The sequence below is a fragment of the Oncorhynchus nerka genome, linkage group LG17 (assembly GCF_034236695.1).
Source record: "Oncorhynchus nerka isolate Pitt River linkage group LG17, Oner_Uvic_2.0, whole genome shotgun sequence".
Taxonomy (NCBI): Eukaryota; Metazoa; Chordata; class Actinopteri; order Salmoniformes; family Salmonidae; genus Oncorhynchus; species Oncorhynchus nerka.
This window is the reverse complement of record NC_088412.1, coordinates 22,119,339-22,140,602: the sequence shown is the minus strand read 5'-3', so window position 1 is coordinate 22,140,602 and position 21,264 is coordinate 22,119,339. Positions and strand designations below refer to the sequence as shown.

General features: G+C 40.5%; 1 protein-coding gene across 9 annotated transcripts in view; it reads left to right on the top strand.

Moving 5' to 3' along the window:
• The first annotated feature begins 7,968 nt into the window (after positions 1-7,968).
• The window catches only part of LOC115144886 (transcription factor E2-alpha-like), a 31,544-nt gene continuing 18,248 nt past the window's right edge, over positions 7,969-21,264 (top strand). For 3 of the 9 annotated variants that reach the window (XM_029685998.2, XM_029685994.2, XM_029685991.2), the window contains exons 1-3: positions 7,976-8,488; positions 11,764-11,865; positions 13,315-13,387. In XM_029685998.2, the coding sequence (XP_029541858.1) occupies positions 11,785-11,865; positions 13,315-13,387 (154 nt within the window). In that variant the 5' untranslated portion in view covers positions 7,976-8,488; positions 11,764-11,784. Of the gene's footprint in view, positions 8,489-11,763; positions 11,866-13,314; positions 13,388-21,264 lie in introns of all 9 variants that reach the window. The other 6 variants (XM_029685992.2, XM_029685996.2, XM_029685995.2 and 3 more) reach the window with 4 other exon arrangements.

Genomic DNA, 21,264 nt, shown 5'->3' with positions numbered 1-21,264 from the left:
AGCTTCATTTTGGATACATGTTTACTGTATTGGGGATGCATTGTTACATACAGTACATCTCTGACCTTGTCAATATCAGATTTATTTTAATTTACTGTGAAGTAAAATTACATTTACATTTACATTTAAGTCATTTAGCAGACGCTCTTATCCAGAGCGACTTACAAATTGGTGCATTCACCATATCCTCATAATAGAACATTACAGTATATATATCACACTTTATATGTTTCTACTTTACAGACCTACATTTTCATTATGTACTTCTCAAAATCTTTAGTAGACAAACCGGTTTAAAATAGGGTCACCAAGCAGTTAAGTAATAGTAACGTTTATTTTAACAAATGAGAAGAGAATCATGAAAAGTAAAATGAGCATTGCATTGTAAAAGGTAATCATTTTATATGAAAATATATTGCAATGTAAAACATGTATTTCTAGACGAAACACTGATTAATTAAGGATTGGACTCTTTTTTTTCTCCAATTTTCGCCTAAATCTCATACCCAAATCGAACTGCCTATTGCTCAGAACCTGAAGCAAAGATAGGCATATTCTTGATACCATTTGAAAGGAAACACTTTGAAATTTGTGGAAATGTGAAATGAATTTAGGAGAATATAACACATTCGATCTGGTAAAAGATAATGCAAGAGAAAGGCCATAATATACTATTCCAGGTTTAGATTCTGGCCACTAGTGTATGTGCAACTTTTTAGACTTTTTAGACTGATTCAATGAACCATTGCATTTCTGTTCAAAATGTTGTATCAAGACTGCCCAAATGTGCCTAATTGGTTTATGACTACATGTTCATAACTGTGCACTCTCCTCAAACAATAGCATGGTATTATTTCACTGTAATAGCTACTGTAAATTGGACAGTGCAGTTAGATTAACAAGAATTTGAACTTTCTGCCCATATCAGATATGTATATGTCCTGGGAAATGTTCTTGTTACTTACAACCTCATGCTAGTCACATTAGCCTATGTTAGCTCAACTGGACACTGATCCCATAGAGGTTAAATTAGGTGAAAAAAGTGGTTGTATGATTTTGTGTTGTACTTAGTCAAAAGAAGAAAAAAATTAAATAAATTAACAATTGAAAAATAAATAGGATATTCTGGTATTAAGAGCTCCCACCTCAACTATATATTTTCCACATGCAGTACTCAGGACATCAGTTCCGCCTCAAGATGGCAGTATCCTTTCTAGAATGACCTGAATACTGAAGCTACATCCCAGTAGTAACTTGCTACTGCACACACAAACTTGCTGCCATTCATTCTGCTGAATCCACCACAGCGGAAGCCGGCCCAGCCATCAAATCAAATACATTGTTATTGGTCCAGTACACATGGTTAGCTATAGATGCTAAGCAGACCATGCTGAACATTCAAGTACAGTACTATACTTTTTACCCACTTAAGCAAATGCATAAACACACCACCATTATGCTTCTTGATACTTTCTTACGTACTCTGAAATGTGTGCACTTTGACTCTTAACTTTAATTCCACCATTTTTGCTAAGGTCTTGTACTCTGCCGTGTCCACTTACACAGTTGTGTGTGTGTGTGTGGGTGTGTGTGTGTGTGTGCGCACATCTGATTCCCTCAGGGTATCCTGTGGGGTGAACGGAGTCACGTGACGGCTCCCTCCACTCCCCTGCTCAGCCCCCCCCCCCCCCCCCCACACACACACACATCTAATCCTCCACTAATGACAGTTAAGCAGACTAAGAGTCCACTGTGTGAGTTGCATATTCCCACAAATGGTGTGTGTGGGTGCTCTCTCGTGTGTTATCCATGTGGTTATAAATGTTTCCTAGCTCAGCCTGTGATGAGAAGGCATACTGTCGGGAAAGTGTCCAAATCTCCACTTATTCTTCATCTTCACTGAGATAACGTCTATTTGTGCATGTTTGAGTATAATGAATCTAGTATCTTTGGCGAATACTTGAAGCTAACAATCTATTTTCAAACAACAAAACATCATGAATGGAGAACACCTACATTATACATGACTACAGTGAAGTGCAGAATGTCTTTAAGTTAAACACAATGAATAAATGTGTTCGGTATCTCCGACACAGTAGGATGTGGTGTTATTTTCCAGGTTTAGGCCCACGGTAGACAACAGCCTGGGAGCTGTTGTCTACCGTCTCTGGTGACCACTTTGTGTGTGTGTCATCTTCGTTATGACCTGAGGTAGTTGGGCACCCTGCTGTTTTCACAATGAACACACACAGAAGACATGTGTTCTTTCTTATGTTGATCAGGGACAGTGACCCTTGACCCCTGAACCCTGCCACCCTCTGCATCTACCCCCACTCTGCCCAACTCCCACCAGGAAGTATTTTGGGGGACGGGGAGGCTTGGAGCCTCGCCGCTGGCCATTCCCCTCCCTAGAGGAGAGGACTGAGGTGCATTTAAACCACTGCGGCAAAAACCCCACAAAAACTCTGCAGTCATTAATATGCAAAAATGCAAATGAGGAGGTAATTAAGAGCCTGAGCTCTCTGGAGGCTCTTTGATTGCTAATTAATTCTAATCTGCAAAGAAAGGGGGAGGGGATGCAAAAAAAGGATGGAAGAATATAGAGATATAATGAAAGAGGGTCCAATACCTGAATTTCTTACATTCATAACTTTAGAAATCAAAGTTATTACCTGGGTTCATGCGCTTAAAAATGACCCTAGTCATTTCAGCCAATAACAAAATGGTATATATAGGTCACAAACATTTTGGGAGAATAGCAATATGTACTTGATTCTTTTCAAAATAAAGAAATATAGTCTAGACATTATTGTTATATTTTGCTGATGTAATTCTTACCTAAAGAGAGATCATGTTTTGAACAGAAAGGGTTGTGGTAAACAATAGAGTATCAGTGTAACGGGAGAACGTTAGACATACTGAAGCAGATTAGAACACACGGATAAACACACTTATGGCCTGATGTGTGTCAGAGAGAAAACAGAAAAAGGTCAGGTATCTTGGCAGAATGTGTTCTACTGCTGCAGCAGCTGTGTTGTGGAGTAGAGGAGATGTCATTTCATCACGTTTGCAAGCAATAACACCCCCCTCTTCTATGCTCTTGCTCAGACACATGCACACACGAACACACACACACACGCAGGCACTCACTCACACAGACACACACACACTGCTGTTATTGTTGTTCCAGTGCTCCCAAGACACCAACAATCTCTGTCTCCCTCCCCCACTCACTCCCATCTATCTCCCTTTCTCTCCTTCTTTTCCTCCTCCTGTCCTGAATCTGCCTGACATGCCTGCTCCAATTGATTTAGAGTCAATTCAAACCTTGATCTGATTGTAATCATATGAATTTGCCCTCCCACACTTCCTACTCAGTATGTGACTATTACATTATATTTACAAAATGTCAAGCGACCAAAGATTGGGAAGTTTTGATATTGCCAGGGACCTCTCTCTCTCTCTCTCTCTCTCTGTCTCTCTCTCTCTCTGTCTCTGTCTCTGTATCTCTCTGTGTCTTTTGTTGCACTACCACATTTTTGCTCTCCTTCTCACTCATGGGACCGCAAGTCTGTTCCGTGGTGGGGGTTCTAATGTGCCTGCCTGACAGTGTTCTGTTCACCGTACCTGAAGTGTGGGTTGCAGAACAGGGGCTACCCATGGAATTACTGCGCAATAATGGGATTTCAAGATGGCAGGAGGGGTGTCAAAAATCACAAGAGAAAGGTAGTGGTCAGGAATCCACCTCATGTTAAAATGGGACAATAGGGTTTGTTGGGCTTTGTTAATACACAGTTGATTTGTTTTTGTCTGTGACATTCAGCATTATGTTCAATTTAGCTTTGGGATGGTTGTGAGATTCATTTTAAAGTCAATCCAAAAAGCTCTTTGAGAATTATAGTTTCAGTCAAATGCAATATACTATATTGGAAGTATAATACAGAACACATTTGTGTTCACATTTAACTTATTCTTTGTGTACCATGGGGGTACTTTGTGTACCATGAGGTTATCTACGAATTATTTGAATTTGAGGTGTCTTCACATCACATAGAGTCTTAAACTTGTCTTTCCTCATAGCTAGCTGGCCTTGTAGCTTGTTAAACACTCTTCACTGTGCACCTTGCTGATATTACACAGGTGGGCATCTGAGCTTGGATAGTTTCTGCTCTGTGGGGGTCAGTTTACCATGAGTACAGAGAGCACAACAGATAGGTCCTCCTCCCCTCCCCCTTTACTTCTGCAGAGATAGACTCAAAATACAGGCATCCAGCCAACGCTATCAATCTATCCCCTGCTACCTTCAGCCCCTTTCATTGGAGCAATGCTTTCAAGGGGTACGGAAATATGAATCATTGCCCAAATACATAAGGTTTATTCTCTAAATACACATGTTGTGGACCAAATGCTTTTTTATGTCTGGTTAATGACATTCTCTCAAGGGATTGTCTTGATCCTGTAACAAGTTGCAGTGATGGGAGGGGCTAGCGTTTGAAGTGTTGTCGGTCTTGGCCTAGTTTCTTGTGTGATCAGAACCCTATGCACCTCTGCCCTTCCCCCACAACCAATCCAAAGCCTCTACCATTACTCAGTCATTGACTGTTAGGGACTCAGTGTAGTGAGCAGCTTGTCTCACTGCTGTGTGATATAACCTGGTGATGTGGTTTGCATGAGTGGCTTTCTATAGACTGAACAGAGAGGATGCTGGGGAGGAGGGCTGGATTTGAAAAAAGATGTAAGAGACTGTTGAGACAGGTAGCACCAAACCACAAAACATAAAGAGGAAAGGTACATGCTTCCATTTGTTCAGTGTAAAATGGAACAAAGAGAACATTGGCCCACAAGGCTTTTTTCCCTTGTTCTCCCAGGAGTGGTGAATCCCCCTTTGTTTATTTGTTTCTGTTCTTTACATAATTAATTTGATAAATACATCTAATATTGCATTATTTGTACACTTAGTACACAATTATTACTTACATGAATTGGTCTATATTCAAAGATTTGTATACATTTGAATATTTTATACGTGCCCAAATATATGACCGATTAGCACCAATGTGCAAAATATATGCTAATTTTTCTACGTGCATCTGGGGTTAATTACAGAGAGAAGGCAGGGAATGGCTTGAAGGAAGTAATGAGGGCAAATATGTCTGTTTCTCGCTCCAAATACATTCTGTCTTGTCTATTGTACTATTAATGCATTTGAAGATTGTATATTAAATATACAGTATTTTGGTATCCATTTGTTCTTCCAGTGACAATGATATATGATTATCATGATCTGGGGCTGCCAGGCTACCATTCTGCGACCTGTTAATCATAAACAACCATTGCAATATGACGGATGGTTAAATGTTGTGATTTTAAATCATACTTGTCTATTTCCCTGGCACACACATTATTGGTACAACATTTACAGGTACACTTAACTCAAATCAATACTCCATTTTATGTATGTCCATTTTTTCATCTTCCACTCCACCTTTATTTCTTGGAGTTCACTATCCACTCCAATTTTCTATGAATTCATGTCTTTGATCCTTTAGTTAAAGGTTTTCAGACTATTTTTTTGACCCCCCCTCTTCACTCTGGCTGCCCTTGTACATGCTCTCCATGTCAGGCCCAGCTGTTAATACAAACTACTTGGAGAGCTTACAAGCCTCATTGCTAACACTGACAACAGCACTATTCTTACCCAGGGCCCAATAGTGGAAAAATATATTTTTTCTTCTGCCAATTCCTTTTCAAACAGATGTTTCCATCTGTTCAAATTTTTGATTTTTGATGAATAGATACCTTAATTCCGGATTTTTCAAGTGGCTGTCAGATAAGTGAATCAGATGTCCTTTTTTGACAGCAGGGATAATTTTCTGTGTTTTTTCTCCCTGCCTTCCATCAATGTGTTCAGTGTGTTAGTAAAGGTATTTATGGCCCATATGTGCATTTGTAGGCAATAACCCCATTACATTCCACAGATGGTCCCTGGGACTAATTAATGCACTGTGCTGCCGAGACTCTCCTACCCAGGGGACACCGTGATTATTTACCTATATATTCTATTGGCAGCCAATCCCTCTCTCTCTCCTGGCTATCCTAAGTAAATGGACAGTTAGATATTTAGTTGATGCTTTTAATAATTTCCATACAAAATCTTTGCTTTCCAACTGTAAACTTTGGCCACAACTTGGACCACAAACACAAATGGTTGTCATCATCCTCATCATAAACATCATCATCACATGTTTATCTACCCATTAGCCAGTCTGAACTTGATGTTGGTCATTGCATTCCTTATCGCATCCTTGCCTCATGGTTGATCTAAAGGGTTTGTAGTTTCTACACGCAATGCTCTCCAACCCTGTTCCTGGAAAGCTACCCTACTGTTTCACTCCAACCCCAGTTGTAACTGACCTGACTCAGCTTATCAACTGGCTAAATATTAGAATCAGGTGTGCTAGATCCAGGAGCAGGGTTGGAGAACCCTGTATGACAAGGTTTAAGGCGGAGCCTCTGACATTAGTTATAAAGCAGCCATTAGAATAACATAAGACCAGCTGGAGTTGGTCAGCTGGTCTCAACACATAAGACATGCTATAAGAAACATATAAGCTGATTAAAACATATATTTCCAATAGTGTGTGATGCGCTTAGAGTTTACATATATATTGCCCTTCAGTGTAAAAACATTTGGTTTTGTTTTATTAGGGAAGTGAGGTTGATTTAAAGTCATTGACATTCCAAAGCTGTGTATCTTTTGTGGTAATTTATAGAAAGATATAATCTAACTACCTAGCTATTAAGTCATATCTTTTTTTTTTCTTAACGTCTTACCAAAACGTAGACTTCAATATATGCCTCGTCGTCTCTCAACACATGCTCTCTCTCTCTCTCTCTGTCTCTCTCGCGCTCTCTCTGCAGCCAGACCTCCTCCCCTCCCCCCACATTCATGCTCTGTTAAAATCCTGTACTCTGTGATCCCATACTCTTTTCTTTCCCTCCTCTCTCAGTGGAGAAGACCAAGGAAGTTTAGTTTTATGGTTAAGGTTCAGCTTTTGTCAATAAATATTGTGTCCACAGTGAAAATAGCACGTAATCAATCAACATTATTTAAGTGTCTAGAGAGTTTTCTCTGTTCATTTCACCAGGTCAAGAAAAACTCAGGCCCAATAATAACATAGTTATCTATTATCTTTAAAAAATATATTATTCATTGATTGGCAAACATTTAGTAAAAACGGGATAGATAGGCTTATCAATGGCGTGAGCAGTTTTAAGGTGAGAATTGAGAGGGAAACAATTGATTAGGTAAGAAAATTGTCAAAAGAAAAATGGTTAAAGTCTAACGTTGTCATACTGTTAGACATGTGGTGTCTATCTGACCTTAAAAAAGAAAGACAAAAATTATAATAATGTAGAACAGCCTATTACTCTGAGAAAGCATTGCAATACACCCACAATAATATCTGGTAAATATGTGCGTGACCAATACAATTTAATTTGATTAAAGGCTAGATCATAAGGTCTGACAACAATTTGGTGATGTCCACTCTGTTGATACTACGGTGCACATAGCCTATAAACCAATTCAACTAGTATAGTGTGTGGTTGACATAGGCAATGAATGTTATTTATTTGACCATTTCACCCATCCGCTTAGAGTAGGCTAGGGCTACGCTTTCAAAATGTAGAGCGAGAAAAAAACGATAACCACAGCATTAAAATGATGTCAGAGTTTACACTGTAGCCCCCCTCACAGCCTTCATTATCACACAGCAAAAGCAAGCGTCAAGAAGAGGGAGGTTCCAAAATGTATTTCCGGTCGACTATTGGCTTCTGTGTCTGCTTGTCACTCATACCTGCTTTTCTATTGGCTATGCTCTTACGGATTTATCAATCCATCTCTGGAAACTGCTGTGTAATCACAGTGAACTTTCCTACAATAACCTTCCGCTGAAAGGCGTAGTCCTTTAGATCTCTTTTATTTTGAAGAGAACACCATGAACTGTTGACCAACGAACTAACATATGCGGTTGTTACATCAATGTAGATCGTTATATCTAATATTTTTTATTGTCCTATGAGCAAATAGGTTGTCTTTCTATAGGCGTTTGAAATCGGACACCGCTGGCGTTGGGGCCCTCATTTCATGCGTAGGGATACGTTGTTGCTTTTGACAATGTGGACGGAGGTGGTTAAGATGTCTACTAGAAGAATGAAATCATCTTAATTGTAACAACAAAAAGGAAGACGTGAGATTAATAACTAGATATTGTTTGGATTCGGACTGGTTACATTGTACTAATGATATGATATGATGTGGGTAGTGTAACAGAGCAAGGTTCAAGAGGAATAAGGAAGACATCTACAGCGATCCAATGTGTTTCACGCGCTGAGGTTGAAATTCTCTTGAAGTTTTATGTTTTTTCCCCCTGCGATACTCAGCCTTTCTTTTTACTGTTGGATGCCAGACATTTGAAGATTAAAGGTAAAAATGTTTCTGCTTCACACTCGCATGTAGTCGTTAAAATGCACGAATTCATTGTACCTAATGTAGGCCAATTGTAGAACGTATGACTCTACAATTATCAAAAGTTTTGGGAATGTGTGGTTGGAGCAGGGGGGTGTAAGTTTTTGTCTGGTTTCTAGTAAGGTGGCGAGTTCAGCCATCAAGTGTGTGATGGTCTCCGCACCAACCGTGTAGTGAGGGAAATTAGTCCTTTGTTCACCATAAATATATTGTAAGGTTATTCTGAATATGACTAATTTTGATGTGTTTGCCAGTCTCAATTTTCCAATAAAGAAGCCTGTTATGTGTTTATGACGAAAAACGAATTGACTGTAGCCTAAATAATGTTGAGGGGCATTATAAACTTGTGCTTTCATTTGTTCACCCTGCCATTTTAAAGGTTCATAACAAATGTAAAGCAAGTAACAAACCTTTCTATAACCAATAATACACAAAACCACCACCCCTTAATTTAATGAAAGTGGTTAAGCAGGCTAGACTTTAATTTATTTTATTGCACATTTGGCAGAATTCCACCATCTCTCTGAACGAACTCAAATGCAAACTAACCTTGAGTTGTATTTTGTAATATTTCAAAAGAAGCAACATATTTATTGCTTTATTTCAAGGTCTTTCGCAGTTATTCAGAGGCCACTCTTTTCAGTATCTTTCAGAAGCCCTTTTCATAAAGGTAATTCATTATTTTAAACTTTGTGTAGCTGGATATTCCATTTTGGACCTGAATATCCTCCGGCTGAAAAGCATCCCTTTTCAGTATAGCTATATAGGACCTAGATGTGGCCTGTTATCATTGGAAACGGATAGCTGACTGTTTAGAAGAGTTTATAATCTGGAATAAATATTTACGTTGTTTCAGTCTTGGAAACTACGCGGAACAATGTGGGGTCAAATGTATTGTAACGAACTATCGTTGGACTGAGCAGATTTGTTTTTATACATTTGATCATGATGTCCACACTGCTTGCTTCGATTTCTGTCGATGTTACATTCTGGTTGGCAACATTGACATTATATTCTGTTTCTAAGAAGCAACAGTTGAATTTTAATTTATTTAAACTCAAACATAAGCAATTTGTTATGATATTAACACAACTATCCAAAGCTCACATTCTACTTACTAGTTGGTGATTTGGCTTCAATTTGCTCGAATATTTTGCGAAGTACATTATCCCAATGGATTTTATTTTGCTCTTAGATCTCAAATATTTGAGGACTATTAGGTCAGTTTTATCGAACGTGTGTATATATATTTAATATTTTTTTTAGAAAAACGTGTTCCCTTTAGAAATACATTCTATAGGCCTAGTTTTGCACTTGGAGGACTTCTTTCCTTGTCTTTCTCGCATGTGTACAAGGCAACCATAGACGTAGTAATCTGTTGCAACCGAATATTGTTTGTACGGTCAGTAGCAAAATATGCAATTCTGCATTACAAAATGTGTGTATCCACAAATTCCTTTTAACTATCAAGACATACCCACAACATTTTGGAACAGTAAATGTTTTTATGGTTTATGTTTGGCAAGGTTTGTGTATCCTTGGCCTACCACCTTATCCGAAAGTCTGGCAAAGCAACATTAGGCTTATTTACGCTTGGGCCTAGTGTTATATTAGGGTATTAAATTTGTTTTATTCAAGGTTAGGTTATGTAGGCCTAACCTGCCTTCACTTTCAATACAAAGGCCTATTCCTGATGGATCCTTTGCATGGTATATAGCCATTTGTATGGTCAAATTTGATCTCCTTTTGAATCTTTTTTTACACAGGTATTCTCAGCCTTCAAAGAATATATTCACGTTTCAATATGCTGAAGCATAATTGGCTGAAACTCCAAACACACAAATTCCTTGATCCCACAGTGTGGTTTTGGCTCTAAGGAACTAGGCCCTATGTACATTTACATTTAAGTCATTTAGCAGACGCTCTTATCCAGAGCGACTTACAAATTGGTGCATTCACCTTATGACATGTGTGACAAATAAGAAGAAAGTAAGAATAGCTTTCATTTTGAAATGGATGTATTGTTACAAATCTGGTCTTTTACCTTTTACTTCTGAGAAGTTGCGTTTATTTTCTGGTTTAAGCCCCTATATTGTTAATTAAAGCAAATTGCACTAGTAATGGATTACAAAGAATGTGGTAAAAGTACACCACCTGTTGGTGCCCTAGTGCTTCTTTCCAGTTGCACTGGCAGTGTTTTTGTGTGGCATGTACTGCTGCTGCTGAGCATCCAAGCTCTACCCTTTGTGCCTCAGGCGCATGTTGGAATGCAAAACTCAGGGTAAATCCAGTATTCATGCTTATTTTTTATATATATATATTTCATTTGACAAGGTTCCTCTGCGCTGACATATGGTAATTTGGTAATGACATGTTTGCATACATCCATTAGCTCTGCCTTTCACCCCTATTACCCAGTGCAAACAATGGTCCCAATTATGTCTAATTGTAAACCTAATATACTTTACTTTCATATAGAATTGGATGATTGACGTGCGTGTGATTTGTTGTGGAAGCATCAGAAAGGAAGACATGGTCTCAGAAGTGCGATTACTCTTGCTAAAGGTTGGATAAGGGATACAAAAACTAAACGGGCCTACATGTTTCACATAGAACATCTGATTCTCTTCTTTGCAGCCTGTGTAGTGAGCCTCACTATTAGTAGCTTATTTGGTCATGCCCAAAGGAGTTGATGACATTCTCTGGTTGTTCTTTAGGTTGTTCATATGTTATTATTACCAATTAATGAATGCACTGGCCTAATTTTTAACTCTGTTACAACAAAAGTGTTTCCCATTTTTCCGGCCTATTGTTTGAACAACCGTGTCCCATATGCCAAAATAGCCTTGACTCCTCACCCACGTCTGACGACAATTATTACCATGAAAAAGTCAGAGGCGATCAGGCGGCAGTGTTAAGGTTGTAGGGCTTCTGGGAAATCATTTAGTAAGAGGGGAAGGATCTTTAACTATTAGTCTGGGTACTCAACTCTTTACTCATCTGTGTCCATAGATAGTGGTAGGTAAGGGTCAATGACAAGGCCGAAAAAGCAGTATGTTACCGTCTGTATGTTCACTCATTTTCACAAGTGATAGAAGTCATGAATTCTTTAGTAATATCAGCCAGTAATATCTAGTGTGATATTTTTTTCTCAGTCACATTCAATGTGTTTGTACTCTCTAGTCTGGTTCCATTAAAAGTCAGTCTATCCTATTTGCGAATCTCTCTCGTAGGGTTGTTAGAGACTGAGGGGCATGAACGAGCAGCCGCAGCAGAGAATGGCTGCAGTGGGAACACAAGACAAGGAACTCAACGACCTCCTGGATTTCAGTGCGGTAAGAGAGAGTGGTCTAGGGGTCTGGGGCCAGGTCATAAGGGCTGCTGGGCCGGGTGGACGGTAGGGTGGACGAGAGAGATGAATGGGGAGGGACGGGCCCGTTACATCGCTCACCTCATGCTTTTTTTTTATCCTTTAACTCCTGCATGGCAGAAGTAGCTTAATTTCCCCCCAGATGTCGTTTGGGGGGGGGGGGGGGGGGGGGAGAAGAATCTGTTTTACCCCCATCCCACATCAAAGTAAGGTCACCTGAATACAACACAAGTCCAATGTGTTTATTCATTGGGTTTTAAATCAGTCTTTGAACACGAGAGAACATAATCTGCAGTAAGGTTGATTTATAGTTTGGGTTGACCTGAATGCTGAAGATTTATTTAGACTAGATGCATTTGATTCCTATGTTTGCAGTTATGTTTATATTTTGCTCCGAGTTTGGTTTATCTTATTTTGTGCACAACCTTCCAATAGTTTGATTGCTGATAAGTTCCAGGACTTTTAAAGGGATGCTCCATACTCTTGAGTGGTTCTGGCACTCTCAAAGTATACACAGCTGAAAAACCTTACATCATATTCAACTCAATACATGCTGTGTGAAATGGGGTAGCCCTGTCATTTGTGTCTCTTGAATAGCAGGTCTTTATAAATGGTCAGATGAATGGGATTTTGGTTAGGATTTTTATCCACTTGCTGGCATCGGCCTGTTATTTTTTTCCCCATTCATTTTTCCCATATGATTTCTGTCTTGGGCTTTTGAGTTGACATTCATGTCAGTGTTTCTCTCTGAATAAATGTAATATCCTTAGTATTGTTATGGAAAATTACCTTATACGGGGGACATCCATGGATTCAAGACCAGGAATTCTAATTAAGGTAAACGCTTGTCATCAGACTTGATGTCCCACATTAATTGATATCTCTCCACTAACCACAGCTTACTAATGTGATCTGCCCATGTATTTGATTTCCTCCATTATTTTAGCCTTATGATGTGTAACATTGGGAAATTCCATTGGTTCTGTTTCCTCTGTCAGTTAATGGGCCACTAGTGTGTGGAGTATCAACTATCATGCCCTCAATCAAGACCTTGGTTTGCTATGCACATCATTTTTGTAGCCACCACTCAAATCATAAACGCGTCCATGGTTCTATAAGTAGTAGCTAGGGAAGGAATCTAAACCCACTAGAGACAAAGGTGTGTGTGTGTGTGTGTGTGTGTGTGCCGTGCTATGCCAGGATTGGCTGAAAATGCTGCAGTATGGCTGTCGCTGGCCCAGATGCCAAAGAGGCAGAAACATACAGTGGCTCATGAGATGGCATGTTAAACAAGCCACTGTAACCAGGGATCACTCTTATCCGTGTCCAGCCCACATTTCATATCACAGATGATCTAGTTTTACTGTATGTTCAATGAAGGTGTATTTATGAATTTATTTCCCACCTCTTCTAGATGTTTGCACCACCTGTGGCTAATGGGAAGAACAGACCGACGACACTCGCTAGCAGTCAGTTTGGTGGATCAGGTAAGATTCTATTCAGAATGCAAGATCCTGTCATCCTGAGCCTTGAATATCCTGCAGGGCCATACTTAAACTGTATTGTATGAAGCTTTAGTTTTTTTGATAGGGTCATTAAGTAATGGAGAATGGTTATGTAACGACAAAATATTTTGGTTGGAAGTACTAGGGCAGTGGTTAGTGCTTTGGTTCTATTGCACTATGCCTTCACCCATTCACTTGGTTATATAATTAAAGATCCTGTATATGGGCCGGCAGGTAGCCTATTGGTTAGAGCGTTGAACTAGTAACTGAAATGTTGCAAAATCAAATCCCCGAGCTGACAAGGTAAAAATCTGTCATTCTGCCCCTGAACAAGGCAGTTCTTAACTGACTTGCCTAGTAAAATAAAAATATAGATTTTTTGGGATTGACCTCTTACATCCTCTGTGTGCGGACACTATTTCATCACCTTTTAGTGCTGGTAGTAAGTTGGCCAGATCTAGTTACTTTGATCCGAGTTCTCCTCTGGAAACGTGAGAGCCTGCTCTGTCCCTCCATGTGTTCACATTTCCCCTCTTTGATCTAACCAAGATTATTCATCTGTGCTGAAGCTTCAGGACACTGTTGGTGCCTTTGAGCGCTGTGTTGTTGGATGACACTTAAGAGAAAAGCTTTCTGGAGTTCAGCAGAATGTCTTCATTTATGGTTGTTGAATGAGAACCATCTTTTTTTTGATGGGGTGATGAACAAGCTGTCTTGGTAACCCTTTTAATTGATGGCAATATCTCAATTTAGGAAATGAGATCTATATATTTTATTTTCATTGCATCTTTTTCTAGCACCAATATACAAAAACTTGCTTGTATTTTCCCACCTTAAACACCTGAAACCCCTGTGTAAGCTAGTAGCTTTTGCTGAATGTTATTAGTAAGTCATGTTCCTTCCCACTGTCACCCTGCCAACCTGCAGTGTGAAATGGAGTCACACTGCGCGGCCCCCAGAGTGAAAACTCCGCCACAGAGGAACAAAGACGGAAAAGGGCTTATGGACTTGAAACGACTCCCCCACCCCGAAGTGTAAAACACTCCTCCCCCAACTCCGCACAGGACTTTTCCTCCCACTGGTTCACAGGAAATGGCTTGAGCCTGAGACAATGCCCCTCACCCCCAGCTCTGGGGCACTTAACTGGCCCAGCATGGAGCGCTGGCTAGAGTAGGAGCCCTCTGAATGGGGATCAGTGGCAGGACTCAGTGTTTGTTTCTATTACAGCAGGCAATTACTTAGCAGTGAGGAGTTAATTCCTGCCCCCGTCCTAAGTGTGCCCCTTGGTCATTGACACCATTCGAATGTGATACTTCATGCTGTCACATTTAACTTTCAGAGAACTCCAGGTATCTCGTAATAGCATTTGAGTGCCACAGCACAAACCTCCATAGATGCCAACCTCTAGAGAATCTAGCCTATCAATCTGTGGGGCAAAATCAGGGTGTCCATAAACAACAATTCAGGCTTGTGTCTGGTATTGCACTTTGATGTTTTTATCAGTCATGGAAATAAAAGTGCTGAAAACATGTTGGCTCACTATTTAAAAAGATGAAACAAAGTTGTGGGATGAAAAAGTAGTTTTGTTGCAGTTACAGCTGATTAGCGCTAGTTAATGCTACCTAGTCCAAAAATGTACAAATTGGAGTCAAGTATCGCAATAATATTGCGATGTGTTACTGTCGTTTTTTTTTTTTTTTTTCATCCCTCAATCCCCTTGTTATAAAATCAAATATAAAGTGCCTTCAGAAAGTATTCATACACCTTGACTTATGGAATAAGATTTGTTAGCCTGAATTTCTCACCCATTTACACACTACCCCACATTTATTGAAAATAAAATACAGAAATATCTCATTTACATACAGTACCTGTCAAAAGTTTGGACACATACCCATTCAAGGGTTTTTCTTTTTACTATTTTCTACATTGTAGAATAATAGTGAAGACATAAGCTATGAAATATCACATGGAATCATTTAGTAACAAAGTGTTAAACAAATCAAATTATATTTCATATTCTTCAAAGAATCCACCCTTTGCCTTGACAGCTTTGTGAACTCTTGGCATTCTCTCAACCAGCTTCACCTGGAATGCTTTTCCTTCACTCTGCGCTCCAATTGATCCTAAACCATCTCAATTGGGTTGAGGTCGGGGGATTGTGGAGGCCAGGTCACCTGATGCATCACTCTCCTTCTTGGTCAAATAGCCCTTACGCAGCATGGAGGTGTGTTGAGTCATTGTCCTGTTGAAAACATGATAGTCCCACTAAGCGCAAACCAGATGGGATGGCGTATCGCTGCAGAATGCTGTGGTATCCATGCTTTTGAAGTGTGCCTTGATTTCTAAATAAATCAGTGTCCCCAGTAAAGCACCATCATACCACCACCTCCTCCATGCTTGACGGTGGATCATCCGTTCACCTTCTCTGTGTCTCAAAGACACAGCGGTTGGAACCAAGAATCTCGAATTTGGACTCATTAGACCAAAGGACAGATTTCCACCGGTCTAATGTCTATTGCTCGTGTTTCTTGGCTCAAGCAAGTCTCTTCTTATTGGTGTCCTTTAGTAGTGGTTTCATTGCAGCAATTTGACCATGAAGGCCTGATTCAAGCAGTGACAGTTGATGTTGAGATGTGTCTGTTACTTGAACTCTGAAGCATTTATTTGGGCTGCATTTTCTGAGGCTGTTAACTCCTATTGAACTCATCCTCTGCAGTAGAGGTAACTCTGGGTCTTCCTTTCCTGTGGCGGTCCTCATGAGCCAGTTTCATCATAGCGCTTGATGGTTTTTGAGACTGCACTTGTAAAAAACGTTCAAAGTTCTTAATTTTCCACATTGACTGACCTTCGTGTCTTAAAGGTTAAAGTAATGATGGACTGTCGTTTCTCTTTGCTTATTTGAGCTGTTCTTGCCATCATATGGACTTGGTCTTTTCCCAAATATGGCTATCGTCTTTATACCACCCCTACCTTGTCACAACACAACTGATTTGCTCAAATGCATTAAAAAGGAAAGAAATTCCACAATTTAACTTTTAACAAGGCACACCTGTTAATTGAAATGCGTTCCAGGTGACTACCTCATGAAGCTGGTTGAGAGAATTCCAAGAGTGTGCAAAGCTGTCATCAAGGTAAAGGCTGGCTACTTTGAAGAATCTCAAATATATTTTGATTTGTTTAATACTACATTATTCCCTATGTGTTTCATAGTTTTGATGTATTCACTATTATTCTACAATGTAGTAAAAATAAACAAAAACCCTTGAATGAGAGTAGGTGTGTCCAAACTTTGGCTGATACTGTATATATTCCCCCCCCTGAGTCAATACTTTGTAGAAGCACAATGGGCAGCGATTACAGCTGTGAGTCTTTCTGGGTAAATCGAAGTGCTTTCCACACCTGGATTGTGCAACATTTGCCCATTCTTTTCAAAATTCTTCAAGCTTTGTCAAATTGTTTGTTGATCATTGCTAGACATCATTTTCAGATTTTTGCCATAGATTTTTAAGTAGATTGAAGTCCAAACTAACTCGGAACATTCACTGTCTTGGTAAGCAACTCCTGTGTAGATTTGGCCTTGTGTTTTAGGTTATTGTCCTACTGAAAGGTGAATTAATCTCCCATAATCTGGTGGAAAGCAGACTGATCCAGGTTTTGCCTGTGCTTAGTGACTCCCCAGTCCTTAACAATTACAAGCATACCCATAACATGATGCAGCCACCACTATGCTTGAAAATATGGAGAGTGGTGCTCAGCGATATGTTTTGGGCAAATCCAACACAACTCTTTGTATTCAGGACATAAAATTAATTTAATTTGTTACAGGATCACTTTGTGCCTTGGTGTAAACAGGATGCATGTTTTGGAATTTTTATTCGGTACAGGCTCTGTGAAAGTCAAGGGGTGGGATACTTTCTGAAGGCACTATACAATCAAAAGGGAGTAGCCTCAATACAGGGATAAAATTACAAACTTGAGCAGTTTTACATCCGTTTTTCCTCCTGACAGTGGACTTCTATTGAAGTAGGCAATGTTTGTGATTCATGTTAACTTTTTCCCCATGATATTTCCTCACCTCTTCCACTTTGTCCTGAAATGACAACTTGATTTGATTTATTAGGATATGTAGAGGCGGGCCTACACACAATACCTTAATGTCAAAGTGGGATGTTTTTAGAAATGTTAACAAATGTAATACATTTTTTTTTAACCTGAATTGTCTTGAGGTATTCAACCTCTTTGTTTTGGCAAGCCTAAATAATTTCAGGGGTGAAAATTTGCTTAACAAGTCTCATAAGTTGCATGGAGTCACTTGTGTGCACTGTTTAAAAAAAAATATATATTTTACTTTTTTTTCATTTCTTCCCTTCTCCATTATGATAGGATCACAGGGCCATAACAAAGAGCAGCGTGTTTAGTTCTTTATTGTTCTCCTGGTAACTTGCGTCAACTTCCTGTTTGCCTGGGCCAACTGTATCCCGTGACATCATGGCTTCAGTGTGCCTCTACTAGTAGATGACCCAGCGCGGGAAAGGCAAAAGCAGAGCTATTCACCAACACAAAAGTACTCAGAGGGGTACTAATTGCAAAGGGAGCTCTATCAGGCGTCCCCTCACTCACCTCTGCAGCTGCTGGCCCCCGTCACCCACCCAGCCAGCCACCCACCCAGGACAGCCCCCCCCCCCAACCACAACAAACAACCCCCGTTCACACGCACAGACAAATGCTCGTGCACACACCCCCACACAAATATTTTTTCAGATGATTGTCATGGGGTGTTCTGATATGCCCTATACTGCTGACACTAGAAAATGGCTGCTCTACTAGGTCTATATCTTGTTGTTAAAACATACGCAAGAAACGATCCAGGCTGCCTTTTGGTGGCATATTAGATTTTGCCATGTGAGAAGGTTTTGTGCCTCAAAATATGATTATTTCTTCAGTGGCTGGCTGCTCCTGTGCAGTGTTAGAATTGCCCTCATGGCCTTCACTAGGTTCTCATTACTGAATCAGGTTATAAAGTTGAGGCACAACGTTTCAACAGGTAGAAAGAAAGAATAAAATGCAATCACACTTATAACAGCATTACACAAACAATTAAATTAATATTTTCAAAAGAATGACGAGTGAACTTGGAACAATGAAGTCTGTCCTCTCGTCTCACACCCCTGTCCTTCTCTCCTCCCTGTGCCTTTTACTCCCTCTGTTCCTCCAGTCGTTCACCCTTGTCCCTCTCTCCTCCACTTGTCTTGTCGGTGTCTCCTCCCCCCTTCCTGTCCCCCTCTCCTCCTTTCCTTCAGTCCTTTACCCCTGTCCTCCCTTCCTCCATTGTGGCAGTAGGCTCAGTGTTTGGCTCCCACTTCTTAACATGGCTGGCTGTGTCATTGTCATCTCAGTAGCTCCCCACCTTGTTTAATTGCCTTTGAGTTAATTACTCCACAAAGTGTGAACAATGTTGTCAGAGTTGTCCTCAGTAAGGCGATTCTATCTCAGACACTACCCACTCGTCAAATGGAGGCCTTTTAAAAAATTGTAATTGTTACATTTTCTCCCCAATTTCATAGTATCCAATTGTTAGTAAATACTATCTTGTCTCATCGCTACAACTCCCGTACTGGGTCGGGAGAGACTAAGGTCGAAAGCCATGCGTCCTCCGAAACACAACCCAACCAAGTCGCAGTGCTTCTTACCACATCGCGCATCCAACCCGGAAGCCAGTCGCACCAATGTGTCGGAGGAAACACCGTGCACCTGGCTACCTTGGTTAGCGCGCACTGCGCCCGGCCCGCCACGGGAGTCGCTGGTGCGCGACGAGACCAGGATATCCCTACCGGCCAAACCCTCCCTAACCCGGACGACACTAGGCCAATTGTGCGTCACCCCATGGACCTCCCGGTCGCGGCCGGCTGCGACAGAGCCTGGGCGCGAACCCAGGGTCTCTGGTGGCACAGCTAGCGCTGCGATGCAGTGCCGTAGACCATAGCGTCACGCCTCAAATGGAGGCCTTTTTATTAAGTGGCGTAGGTCTAGGTGGGCACCAAATACTATTATTGAGTGGCTGCTGGACCAAAGCCATTGTAGACACTGGATAATGGAAAAGCTTGTTTTATAGACCTGGGGTTCCTCTTATTTGATCGTGTCTCAGTGTTGAGTAAACTAACTCTGCCAGCAAGGCTGTTTTAGATGAAGTGGTGTCCATGCAAAGCCTGTCTTACATATTTCGTTGTCCATCACTCCTGTGTGCTGTTGTGACTATATGTAGCTGTGTTAGGAGTGTGGCCTTTCAGCCCACTGACAGTGACTGAGTAAGGCTGATCTTTGGAGGTCCTGCTCCCCTGCTTCTCCATACCAGTGGCATCAGCTCCATAGATCATGGCTGTCATAGCGTGTGTAGGTGCTTGCACCACTCTGTTAGCCTAATCAGTCATTTTCACTCGTCAGTCGCTCATCTCACCCAGACCCTCTCTCTCCCTCCCTCCCTCTCCTCACACTCTCCCTCTCAAGCACACATTTTTTTAATTAGGCAAAAATCAAAGGAGCAATATGAATATTCATAAGGCAACTACATTAATATGCACAATTATGCAAATTAGTATGCAATTAAGCCCTGTGTCTCCAGAGAGGCTTGGTAGCATTAACGGATAAGACTATGGGAGAAGGGGGTATTTGGAATTTCTGCTCCGCCAATCTTTAGAATCCTTGTTTTTCCTATGCCACAGCCACCACTTGTGAAATAATTTAACATATTCATATACGTTTTGTGTACTGAATATGTATGTTATTGGTTGTTTTATGGCTTAGCGTATGATGGCATCTGCAAAACTGCTGTGGAATGAATTTCAATGAGAAGCTGGACAATGACACATTCTGTTTTATAGTTTGCTTTCTCAGCCAATCAGTGAAATGACCCCTCTATTAGACTGGTGATTTTCACTTTGAAGTTTTCACATGGATATGTACGGAATCGTTCTTTAAAGGGATAGTTCACCCAAATGTACAAATACATATTGATTTCCTTACCCTACCTTAAATAGTCTCTGCCTAGATCTTTGGGATTGTTTACATTGTTTGTGGAAAACTGTCTATGGACAAGGTATGACAGCAATCCATGCTTTTATTTAGTTTCCCTGGCACTATTTCCACATGCTAACATTTTAGCATTTGTGGCACAAATCCCTTTCAAGTCATTGGACCAATGTTTAAAAAAATTGCATCATGTTCAAAACCTCTAAGTGACTTTGAGCTTCACGGTCAATTTTGAATACTTTCGGATGATTTGGAAATGAGGTGCTAAAAAATGCTAATATCGGTCCCCTGACCTGAATGGGATTTGTGCCACAAATGTGAAAACGTTTGTATGTAGAACCTGTGCCAGGGGACCAATATTGCATACCTTGTCTCTGGACTGCTTACAAGTTGAAGAAACCAATGCCATGTTGTAAATTGGGTTAACTATCCCTTTAATGCAACAATGGCAGATTCTCTTAAAGATGACCTGTGGTCCCAGTGGCTTTGCCTTTAAACCAGTTAACTCTTGTGAATGACATACATTGGCTCAGGGCCCTGCACTGCTGACAAGTTCACCTGAGTGATGGGTGCTAGCTTTTATTATGGCTACATGCCTACAGATAGGTTTGAGCTATAGGACCCTACCCCTAACTTCACTGTTGGTCGACGGTATTGCCCTGCTGCCACTCGATCCCATTGCTGACACCAAATGAACACATGCGCTAGTACTAGGAAGGAGGAATATGCCCACAGTCATTGTAACTTGCTGGTCTTAGTATAATTTGTCCGGATCTAATAGTTTAATGGAAGTTGTCTCTTCCATGGTCCACCCAACCTTATGTGTGTTT